Source organism: Gobius niger (assembly GCF_951799975.1).
Source record: "Gobius niger genome assembly, chromosome: 15".
Classification (NCBI taxonomy): Eukaryota; Metazoa; Chordata; class Actinopteri; order Gobiiformes; family Gobiidae; genus Gobius; species Gobius niger.
The window spans coordinates 29,290,134-29,302,692 of record NC_136866.1 but is presented as its reverse complement, the minus strand read 5'-3'; the positions used below and the strand labels follow the sequence as shown (position 1 = coordinate 29,302,692).

General features: G+C 46.0%; 1 protein-coding gene across 1 annotated transcript; it reads left to right on the top strand.

Annotated features, from left to right (window-relative positions):
* Positions 1 to 520: 520 nt before the first annotated feature.
* On the top strand, positions 521 to 11,314 carry LOC306975097 (protein NLRC3-like; the record flags this gene model as incomplete). Its single annotated transcript, XM_079572517.1, has 10 exons — positions 521 to 721; positions 2,886 to 2,974; positions 3,276 to 3,362; positions 3,424 to 3,475; positions 4,850 to 5,054; positions 5,547 to 7,356; positions 7,849 to 8,025; positions 8,671 to 8,859; positions 9,007 to 9,053; positions 10,543 to 11,314. 10 exons carry the CDS (start codon positions 521 to 523, stop codon positions 11,112 to 11,114), a joined length of 3,429 nt encoding a protein of 1,142 aa, XP_079428643.1. The 3' UTR covers positions 11,115 to 11,314.
* Between the last annotated feature and the right edge of the window lie 1,245 nt (positions 11,315 to 12,559).

Here is a 12,559-nt window from a genome sequence, read left to right as displayed (position 1 = left end):
GCATTTTCTCCAGTTCAGCTTTACCCAAATCCTGTAGGCCAGTGTAACGCCTCATTTCAAAGCTAAGATCTACAAAACTAAATTGATCTTTTTCCTCACGTCATCAGATTTTTTTGGTGACTTTTTCGTCAAATTATTCGCATTTTTTTTGTCAAATTCTTATCACTTTTTTGTCCATTTTTTGTCACTTTTTCGTCCATTTTTTCTCAATTTTTCGTCCATTTTTTCCGCACTTTTTCCACATTTTCATCCTTGTTTTCGTCTCAGTTTTGTTGCTATTTTCACACCTTTTTTCCAGAAGCTTTTGGATTGGGGTAAAGCTGGAGAAAATGTGCTCGGTTCAGGTGGGAGTTAAGGGGTTAAAGAGGAGCTTAAAAGGTTAAAAAAGTTATTCTTCAAAACAAAATAAACCTCCAGAGTGGGGTCAGAGACTCGGTTTACTCCATCGCCCCCAGGTCCCTATTTTCTCTTCTGTGGGAAATGTCACGCTTGTATCATCAGCTGAAAGAGCAAACCAAACATGTCCCTGATCTCTCTTCACCAGGCGCTCAGTGTGGTGAGTGTGGTGAGTGTGGTGAGTGTGGTGAGTGTGGTGAGTGTGGTGAGTGTGGTGAGTGTGGTGAGTGTGGTGAGTGTGGACTCGTGGACCATGGACATCGGGTCAGAGGAAGCGGAGCCTGCAGCTCACAGAGGAAAGACGGACGTCCAGCGAACAGACCAGGTAAAAGCTCAGCCTCAGCCGTTATGGCCGTCCCTGTGCCTGAATACAGTTACTCAAAAGGAGTATTGAAAATATGTATTCTATATACATGTATTCCCTTACTACTTAACACAGAATCACTGATAAAGCATATTTGTAATGTTCATGTAGTTTAACCTCTTACCACCCGCCTAAACCAAATGCATTCTGTCCTCTTTGGCTATTATATAGGCCTGTGTAACGCCTCATTTTGGTCACATTTTTGTGGAATTTTTGTCACTTTTTTGCTGAGTTTTTGTCACATTTTTGTTGAATTTACATCCTTGTTTTCTTTTCATATTTTGTAGCTGTTTTGGTGCTTTTTTCCGAAGAAGCTTTTTGATTTGGGTAAAGCCAAACTGGATAAAATGGGTTCAGTTCAGACGGGAGTTAAGAGGTTAACTCCCGTCTGAACTGAGAGCATTTTCTCCAGTTCAGCTTTACCCAAATCCTGTAGGCCAGTGTAATGTGTCATTTGAAAGCTAAGATCTACAAAACTTATCTAAATGGATCTTTTTCCTCACGTCAACAGATTTTTTTTTCCATCTTTTTTTTGGGGTATTCAATTCATTTTTTTTCTTCATTTTTTTTCACTTTTTCATCATTTTTGGTCAAGTTTTGTACGTTTTTTTGTGACATTTTTGTGACATTTGTCATTTTTTGTCACTTTTGTGTCACATTTTCATCATTGTTTTCATCTCAGTTCTGTGCTCAGTTCAGGTGGGAGTTAAGAGGTTAAAAATCAGATCACTTCATGTTGAAGTCGTCTGTTTGAATGTACAGCCAATGTCATGTGGCGGATCTAGAACAAAAATCATGGGGTGACAAGCAGGGTCAGGTATAATTTCTGGGGTGGCAACACATTTTACAATGTCGAATTTTTACAGCGCAAGTTTTGCCTGATTGCAAGACATTTTGTCCATAACATAACATTTTCCTCACGTCATCAGATTTTTTTTCCATCATTTTTTTGTTGGGTATTCAACTCATTTTTGTAACTTTTTTGTCATTTTTTTGGTCAAATTTTTGCCACTTTTTCACCAATTTTTCGTCACTTTTTTGTCACATTTCCATCATTGTTTTCGTCTCAGTTTTGTTGCTATTTTCACAGCTTTTTTCCAGAAGCTTTTGGATTGGGGTAAAGCTGGAGAAAATGTGCTTGGTTCAGGTGGGAGTTAAGGGGTTAAGAACCCCTGAGCCTTTCCGACACGCCCCCTCCACACGCTGTCTGTGGCATCAGTGGGGAGGGGGTTCTGCTGAGGGGCAGTGGTTGGTTACTCGGCTGGTGACGAAAGCTCGGAGGCGTCTCCAGGAGGTGGGGGCGTTCCTAGGAGGACTCAGGCAAACCTATCCCTAAAATGGCCGCCATCAGAGTTTTTACAGATTACTCAAAAATACGTGAATGTGCCAAGGCAACACTTCAGGCATGTTTTTAATGAGGGAGTGACAGAATAACATGATGTAAAGCTGGAAAAAGTCCATTTTGCATAATACCCCCCTTTAAATGAATCAGGCTTTGAAGATCTGGGTCACAACTAGTCCTTGAAACATTTATAAAGGTCCGGGTTGATGACGACACTAGAATTTAGAGAGTTCCAGACAAGGACAAAACCTGGCTGACATCAGTGGGGTGGCAAGACCTTTACTCCCCCTCTAGATCCGCCCCTGTGGCCAATAATGCTTATGCAGAAAAGTCCTGTCCTTTATTCAATGTTTTTCTATTTCAGTTCATAAGTCGAAAAGTGCAAACTGTTTGTGATAGACGTATCTACAGCCTAAAGGCCTAAAGGTCTTGTGGTTTTGGATATATATTTTTTTCTGCTCCTTCACCCACTTTCAGCACTATTAGGGAATTCACCGTCTGCATTAGTTCCTGTTTTTATCAACGGTTACCATGGAAATGGCACGTAGAGCAAGTAAGTGCGAGGTCAGCGTGTGTGCATGAAGTCCTGAACTCCCCGGCCTCTCTATAACTTCAAGAATAATCATTCATGCGAATCAGTACATTTTATGGTTAAGTTTCAACATCAACAGGACGTAAAAAGTGATTCCTCTGAAACCTCTGAGCTCTGCAGACAGACTTTTCAAGTGGGTTCATTTAACATGAGTTGAAATCTTTCATTTTGTCTCTTGTCTGTATGTTCAGGACTGGAGCTTCAGTGCTGTGTCTGAGAAGAGCGATGTCTCTAAAAAAGAACCTCCAGACTTCAGTTTAGGACCAAGACCAGACTCACAGTAAGACCTGAACACACATTACACGCTTTAAAGCATCATCACTGTGTCCCTGTGTCCCTAATAATAATAAGAGGGGTCCCAAGATTGATCCCTGGGGGACTCCACAGGTCATGGCAATTTGGTCTGAGACACAGTTGACACATCCTGTCCTCAAGAAAAGACTTGAACCCATGATCCAATTATGTGGAAAACATGTATTTAAAACAACTCAGAGCCAGGACTGGACGAGGGCAGAACCGGGGGGGGAGGGGGGTTTCTCTGTGACAGGAGTGTGAGTGACATCATCAGTCTGTGTTCTCAGGTCTGGAGTCTCAGACGTGTCCATGAAGACTGACCGCTCCATAGAAAACCCCCCAGTCTTCAGTCCAGGACCAGGGCCTGCTTCACAGTAAGACGTACATGGACACACACTGAGTCACTGTCACACTCACTGCTGTCTGTCGTTTAAGGAACCAGAGCCTCCTGGATCTGAGTCAGGCTGAACTGGATGACATTTTCGCGGTGAGTTATACTTTACTTATACTGAAAACTCACACTATTATTTATGAAGAGGCAATGAAATCCTGAGTAAGAAATGAAAGTGTGTTAAAGTAAGAAAATTAGTAAAGCCATTTGGCAGCTGCAATGTCTGACCCGTTCGCAATTTGACTTTTTTTTTTACAGCGATAACATGCATAAGGATGAAGGAAGTGTAGTTATGCTATTATTATGGGTGACGTAAATAATTACCGTAAATTATCTAATTCTGGCCTGTATTTCACTAGTGGCCGGGTCTCTAACAGTGGCCGGGTTCGCGGCTGGCGGAGACAAATTAAAGCCGGTCTCTAAAACAGGCCGGGGCTTTTATTAGAAACTATAGCAGTAGAAATATTCCCCATGTTAGGAATTTGTCTCATACTGGTGTAAATGAAAACTCACGTGCAGGAAGTAAAGTAACGGGAACCCGGGCCGAGGGGGACGCTGCGGAGGAGCTGATCCGAGCGTAACTTTGACACAGATTTAGCCACTTTTCAAACCTCCTGTGACGATATCTGGAAACAGGGCAACAAATGTTGTGTGACCCTCCAGGGTTTTAATAAAGTCTCCATCGCGTCTTCAAAGCACGTCCAGCTGCTCCGTGTGCAGGTCAGTCCCACGCCTCAAAATAACTCCTCCCATCAGCGCGAGCATCTCGTCTTCTCTCGGGTCAGTCTCATGATCGATCACAAACACAAACGCTCCGTCTAAACTCGCCTTTTACACAAGATAACAACAAATAATCCGGTCCACGGTAAAAACGAAACAGAAACCTGCAGTGACACTGATGTCAAAGTTCCGCTAACAGCAACGAAACACTTCCTGTTGTCCTGACAAAATAAAAGGCGTCAATGTTCCAGCCGCTGGGAGAGTGTTTGAAATGTTAATAAATGAACCTAATATTTTAGGTGCAAAAGGACAAGAATCTCCTTTTTCTTTGTTTTCCTGGTCGTCCGTTTTGCTCAAATAGAAATAAAGGCCTGTCTCTAATTGTGGCCTGGTTCCAATAAAGGCCTGGTCCTAGATGCCCTTGAGTAAATAAAGGCCCCGGCCGATATTAGAGCATTTACGGTATATGGTGGAATCCACACACAGAGCAGCGCCCGCCGGGGGGTAAATCGCTCAAGCTCTTGATGGAAGCATGTAAATATAGTACGGGAGAGAAGCGGCTCGCAGCCCAGTGAGGGCACTCGCTTTAGCTGCTGACATTGTGTCGAGGCCTGGGTTTCCTTCTCAGACAGAAGCAGGACAAGAAGTGCTTTGGTGATGAAATGGAAAAAAAACGCCCACCCCCAGTTTCTCAATCTGCTCCTCATTTGCTCCATCTCTGCTCCTCTCATGATGTGTCTTTGTTTCCAGCATCTGGAGGAGAAGATATCGGCCTTTGTGAAGCAGCAGCTGCAGATGTTCCACAGACTTCTGACCTCAGAGATCACGTCAGAGACAGTGAACGCCTCACGCGACACATCAGCGGGAGAGGAGCGGAGCAAAGAGGCTGTGCTGAACATCACCCTGGACTTCCTGAGGAAGATGGACCAGGAGGTGCTGGTCCAGCGTCTGAGCAGTAAGAATTCTTCCTGACGTGTGCAGTGTCAGCACTGATGAGCAGAGCGAGCTCCTCTCTGTGGTCTTTAACAGTCTGGGGACCTGACAGGTTAACTTTATTTATAAAGCACTTTTCTAAAGCACCTCAATGTGCCTTACAGAAGGAACCACAAACCATGTAAGAACACAACAAGTTTAGTTCACAAAGATTTAAAAAAGACCAAACATTTCAAGGACAACACTGAGCTTATACCTGCACATTCAAGTCTTTCGTAATAACTAAACAGTCAAATTCAGTGCACACAACTGAAAGTATTTCAGTAAACACATCAATAAAATAACTTGTGATGGTTTGTAAATGGTAATAAAAGTACAGATGGTTGTTTCAGCTCCGTTGTAAGTGACACACATTGTACTCAAATGACTTGTTATTGACGACATTGTCCGTGAAGGACGTGTGAACCTTTGGGGGCCCAGACTGACCAGATTCCTTCCCTTTGTCTCGTTTCAGAGGGTTCTGTGGGAGTCTGCAGAGACGAACTGAAGTCTCATCTGAATCAAAGGTACAGCCAAGTGTTTGAGGGCGTGGCAAAAGCAGGAGACTCCGTCCCCCTGCAGCAGATTTACACAGAGCTCTACATCATCGAGGGCGGAGCCTCGGAGGTCAACCAGGAACATGAGGTGAGACATATTGAGAGAGCATCCAGGAAACCAGCAGAGCGCGCGATAACCTGCGAGGACCTTTTTAAGCAGCAGCCAGAGTCTGAACAGCCAATCAGGACAGTGCTGACGAAGGGCTTGGCTGGCGTGGGGAAAACAGTGCTGACCCAGAAGTTGAGTCTGGACTGGGCTGAAGGCAGAGCCCACCAGGACGTCCAGCTCCTGTTCCCCTTCACTTTCAGAGAGCTCAATGTGCTCCGAGACACAGAGTACAGCCTGGTGGGGCTGGTCCAGCACTTCTTCAGTCAAACCAAAGGTCTCCACAACTTTGAGGACCTGCACCTGCTCTTCATCTTTGACGGTCTGGACGAGTGCAGACTTCCTCTGGACTTCAGCCGGACCCGGGTCCTGACGGAGCTGACAGAGAGGGCCTCAGTGGAGGAGCTGCTGGTGAACCTCATCAGGGGGAGCCTGCTTCCCTCCGCTCGCCTCTGGATAACCACACGCCCCGCAGCGGCCAATCAGATCCCTGCTGAGTGCGTCTCCATGGTGACAGAGGTGCGAGGGTTCACCGACCCACAGAAGGAGCAGTACTTCAGGAAGAGGTTCAGAGACGAGGCCCAAACAATCATCTCCCACATCAAGAGCGTCCGCAGCCTGTTTATAATGAGCAACATCCCCATCTTCTGCTGGATCCTCTCCACTGTTTTACAGAAGCTTCTGGAGCAAACCGAGGGATCTCAGCTGCCCAAGACCCTCACACAGATGTACGTCCACTTCCTGGTGGTGCAGGCCAAAGTCAAGAACATCAAGTATCATGAGGGATCAGGAGAAGACCTTCACTGGACTCCAGAGACCAGGGAGATGGTGCAGTCTCTGGGAAAACTGGCCTTTGAGCAGCTGCAGAAAGGAAACCTGATCTTCTATGAGTCTGACCTGAGCGAGTGTGGGCTGGACGCTGCAGAGATCGCTCGTTACTCCGGAGTCTTCACACAGGTCTTTAGAGAGGAGCCAGGCCTGTACCAGGACAAGGTCTACTGCTTCATCCATCTGAGTGTGCAGGAGTTTCTGGCTGCGCTTCATGTTCATCAGACCTTCTACAGCTCTGGGGAGAACCTGCTGTCACCATCATGCTGCTCTGACCCCGAGGGGAACCTGCAGACCCCTCCACGCTCCTCTGACCGCCCTGACCCAACCCCAGAGCAGATCTTCCACCGCTCTGCAGTGGACCAGGCACTACAGAGTCCAAACGGACACCTGGACCTGTTCCTGCGCTTCCTCCTGGGACTGTCTCTGCCGACCAATCAGAGCCTGCTCCAGGGTCTGCTGACTCAGACAGGAAGTGACCGGACCAATCAGGAGACAGTAAAGTACATCAAACAGAAGCTGAATGAAGAGGGCATGTCTGCAGAGAGGAGTCTGAACCTGCTGCACTGTCTGAACGAGCTGAACGACCGCAGTCTGGTTCAGGAGATACAGAAGGTCATGAAAGGAGGACATTTCTCCAACAGGGACATGTCTCCTGCTGGGTGGTCCGCCCTGTCCTTCCTCCTGCTGTCCTCAGACTCAGATCTGGACCACTTTGACCTCAGGACATACTGTCCCACAGAGGCGGCTCTCCTGGGTCTGCTGCCAGTCATCAAAGCCTCCACCAACGCCACGTGAGTAGAAACACCTGTGTCTGTGTCCTTTCCCCTCTCACCCGTGTCCTCTGAGTGTGGACATTGGCAGGTAGGGTCAGTCCTTTATGTGTTTACATTGTCAGATAGGGTCAGTCCTCTGTGTGGACATTGCCAGATAGGGCCAGTCCTCTGAGTGGACATTGTCAGGTAGAGTCAGTCCTCTGTGTGGACATTGTCAGGTGGGGTCAGTCCTCTGTGTGGACATTGTCAGGTAGGGTCAGTCCTCTGTGTGGACATTGTCAGGTAGGGTCAGTCCTCTGAGTGGACATTGTCAGGTAGGGTCAGTCCTCTGAGTGGACATTGCCAGATAGGGTCAGTCCTTTATGTGTTTACATTGTCAGATAGGGTCAGTCCTCTGTGTGGACATTGTCAGATAGGGTCAGTCCTCTGTGTGGACATTGTCAGATAGGGTCAGTCCTTTATGTGTTTACATTGTCAGATAGGGACAGTAAACGTCTCCTCTCTCCTCAGTCTGAGCGGCTGTGGTCTGACCTCTCGCTGCTGTGGACCTCGTGGTCCACTGGCCTCAGTCCTCTGCTCGTCCCATCTGACTCACCTGGACCTCAGTAATAATGACCTCCTGGACTCAGGCGTGGAGCTGCTGTGTGAGGGACTGAAGAGCGCCCCCTGCAGACTGCGCGCACTCAGGTGAGAGTGTTGTTTTATAACACCAGAATACATAGCATTGGTCCATCATTATTGTGTAACTAACACCTTCTGCTGTAATAAAGTTCCTCATTCTGCAAAACCGTTTTACATTTTGGGGAATACACGTTTCATTATTTCTCTTTTCTTTTCAGGAAAATACAATAGCATGGTGCATTTTGTTATAACAAAGAAAATGCCGTTTTTGCTCATATTTAATGTAAAAGATATGGGAGAGGGAGGATAGCGCTGCTTTTAATGTCCAGAAGAAGAAGAAGAAGGTGTTGGAAAGCTACGTTTGTAGCTTCAGTTTCCCCTGGGCGAGACTGTCAGAGGCGCTTTCGCGACTACACACGTCTGCGCCAACGGACCCTCTGACCACCACCATTCACTCACACACACCATTCATCCTGGCCTATTGTGCATGTTTTTAGTGGTAGGGGAAACCGGAGTACCCGGAGGAAACCTACGCAGACACGGGGAGAACATGCAAACTCCACACAGAAAGGCCCCGTCCCTGGTGGGAATCGAACCCGGACCTTCTAGCTGTGAAGCGAGAGCACTAACCACTGCGCTACCGTGCCGCCCGTCCAGCCTGTAAAATCATGTGTGGTCTTTGTGCATATAACTCATACTGTGTGTCTGTAGGCTGTCTGGATGTCTGATCTCAGAGAGGGGCGGGGCTTCTCTGGCCACAGCTCTAAGCTCCACCCCCTCCAACCTGAACTCCAGCCTCTTCCATGTGAGAGAGTTAGACCTGAGCTACAACCATCCAGGAGACTCCACCCAGCTGCTGACTGCTCTACAGGCCCCACGGGGCCCCCTGCAGACGCTCAGGTGAGCCCCCCCAGTCTGGTCTTCAGTATGTTAGGATGCTAAGGGCCTCTGCGTTTTATTTATATTTTTATGGATAGATTTGATCAGCCTTCTTGTACTCTAATCTCATGTAACTGTATGAATTGAATGAAGTGCGTTTTGTTCCAGGTTGGATCCTGCTGGACAGAGGTTCATGGTCCCAGGTCTGAGGAAGTGTAAGTACCATCTTTAACAGCATTAGGCTAATTTACATTTGGCATCCCTCGCCCGTAAACACAAACACAGAATACAATGAACAATGTAACAGAAGGTAGTAAAGCAAAATAAATGTTAAACCGTCAAATGCAGTTTGTTTGCTTTAAGCCACACACTGAGTTGAGTCTTGAATGTGGGACACTCCCTGACAGTGAGGGAGAGACGACCTTCACAGGATTTAGTCCAAAGGCTTCTGCAAGGACCTCACAGCGCCCCCTGGAGGAGGCCTGTGTCCTGACACCACAGTCCCACAGGGAATAGAGGATATAAGGGATAGAAGATAATGGAATGTAGATACAATTGTAAAGCTTGTAAATTGACAAATGTGTTTAACAGTATGTAGTTCAGGGGTGGCCAACCCGCGGCTCTCGAGCCGCATGCGGCTCTTGGCCAATCAGAGTGCGGCTCTTTGCATGATTGGAGATGTTTAATACAATGCGGCTCTTTGCAAAAGAATTGGTAGGCCTAAATATTTCCCATAAACTGTAACAGTCTTTGACCAAAAATCCAACCATCGTCCTACAGACCCTGTTTCCATCTCTACATGAATGAGCTCGTATCTCTGTCCTTTTCGAGGCGGTGTGTAAAAGGTGCCCGTGCAGCCTCACTCAAAGCGGGATGTGGGTGAAACAACAGGCAGGCAGATCGTGGCACTAGGATTAGCTTCTGTGCTTTTCAGATTTCTGATCAGCTACTCTTTATTTGATGTAATTTGGCCACATATTCACAGAAAATGATCAAAATTAGGAAATGGAAAAAAGCGGAGCTCTAACGAAGCATATGATGCGAAGCGCGACATCGTAACGCGGAAATACGCAAAGTCATGACTTTTCTTTCACACGTGACAGTAACTGTAGCAGATGCAACTTAAAACAGACTCTAAAATCCTCCAGAGGCTCCTGATTAAAGTTCATGAACGTTATGCAGCCTAGAGTGCCTTCTCTCTGCACAGTCCAGTCAGGACGAAGCTGCACTTAGCGCTCAGGCCAGGGGCGAATCAGAGAAGGGGGCTCAGTGGGCAGGGCCCCACACACAAACACACCCCAACATAAAAAATAAATAATAATAATAATAATCTAATTCTGTCTCAGTCAGAGCAGGAAACACAAAATGTCATTTAATATACAGTATTTCAATCTTGTTGAGGAGTAAAACCATTAAATCTAACACAATTATTTTTTTTTTAAAAAGAAAAAGGCATAAAGTTATAGTTTATTGTGATTAAATAAAACGGTCACATTCTATTTAATCACGATTGACTACCGCCCCGGAATCTCGCTAATGGTCGGTGCCTTTGTGGCTCTTCACAGGATCAAGGTTGAAAATTTCGGCTCTTGGTCTCTGACTGGTTGGCCACCCCTGATGTAGTTTAAAATTGACTGTAGCTATGACATGTCTGTAAAAAGTGGAGTCTGAAGAAGTCCCAGTGTAAATGTGTGTGTGTTTCAGACGCCTGTGAGTTTTCTTTGAATCCGGACACAGCGTGCAAGTCTCTCCTTCTGTCTGAGGACCTTCTCTGTGTGACTCGTGTGAAGGAGGACAAGGATCCGCCATATCATGAGGAAAGATTCACGGTCTACTGTCAGGTCCTGAGCTCCACCGGCCTGAGGGGGCGCTGTTACTGGGAGCTCGACTGGAGCGAGAAGGGGGGCAGGGGCGTGGCCATAGCACTGAGTTACAAAAGGATCAGACGGAGAGGAAGAGGAGGGGACTGTCTGTTTGGGAACAACGACATGTCCTGGAGTCTGTCCATCGATGACGAAGACTGCTACGTCTATCACAACAGCAACTCAACGAGAGTCACAGGCGGAGTGGGCGTGTCCTCAGGGGAAGAGGGCGTGCTCTCAGGAAGAGTGGCCGTGTTCCTGGACTGGGAAGGCGGGGCTATTTCCTTCTATGAGGTCTCTTCAGATGGAGGACTGTCCCACATCCACACTTTCACCTCCTCCTTCACTGAGCCGCTGTTTCCAGGGCTTGGACTGGGGTCTCCTGGTGACTGTGTGTCTGTGGTGAAGCTGTAAGGTCTCTGCTCCATCAGACAGAGGTTTACCACAGCAGACAGACCTTCTTCTTCGAGTTTACGAGCTCCTCAGAGTTTGCGCTGAATGTAGTTGTTGTTCCGTCATCCCAGTCTCTGCTAAACCTGTGTCATACTTTTAACAATACTCCTCCTAACTTCAGCTGTGTCATACTTCTCTTTACCTCAAAACTCAAACTTGATTTATTTGATTTACTTTACCTATTGGAAGGTTGACCAGGCTTTCCTCCAGTGCGTCGCCTGCTGCAGTTCCCTTGTATGCACTGCTACGCTGTCAGTAGTCCTCTTGCTGGCTCTCATTCCCAAGTCATTACAAAAGCAAAACCCCATCAGATTACCCGATTCTTGACACTGCACCAGCAAACTTAAATGTGGAGCTTAACCCCTTAACTCCCACCTGAACCGAGCACATTTTCTCCAGTTTGGCTTTACCCCAGCTGTGAAAATGGCAACAAAACTGAGACGAAAACAATGATGGAAATGTGACACAAAGTGACGAAAAATGGATGAAAAAGTGGCAAAAATGTCACAAGAAATTGACAAAAAAATTGACAAAAAATGACAAAAAAAGACCAAAAAAATGACAAAAATGTGACAAAAAATGGACGAAAAAATGACAAAAATCTGACAGAATGTTATAAAAAAAATACAAAAATATGATAAAAAATTGACAAAAAATGACAAAAAAGTTACAAAAATTAGTTGAATACCCAACAAAAAAATGATGGAAAAAAATCTGATGACGTGAGGAAAAAGATCCTCTCGGTTCAGGCGGGAGTTAAGAGGTTAATGACCTTTTTTTTAAATGTATGTATTTATTTTTTATTATTTTAAAAGGTTTATTTAAAGGGACTATATGGAGTTTAGAAATGTTACATTTTCCACCTCCTACATTTACAGCCATGTCCTAATGTGTAGAATGAGCTCAGACCTGTTCACCACAACTGCCTCTAAAATCCTGCACTGTCTCTCAGAAAATTGTTACTTCGGGTCTGAAGAGCCGACATGCACGAGCTTAATATAGAACCTGCAGTTACGCCTAAGACCTGAGGAGGCAGCAGTGAGTATAAAATGACCAACTTGCATCTAGTCTCTTTTTAAGTATTATATTATGCATATTGACTGTTCTTTTTGTTCTGCTGTTCAACTGACAAGCACGTACGTTTGTGGACTTTTTTTATATGAATATTATTGTACTGCATGGACTGACCTCAGACTTTTGTAACCAATAAAGGAATGCATTTTTAATCCTGCATCAGAGACTTCTTTGGCACTGGATGAATGAACCATCAGCGAGCGAGCGCGTCAGTAACAGAAGTACCTCAGCGTAGGACTGGCTGCTACAAATATAAAACCTAAACTTTACTTTTTGGACTCTTCTTCTTCTTTATACCTCTGCTCTACTTGGAGGAGACGGGCCGTTTTCTG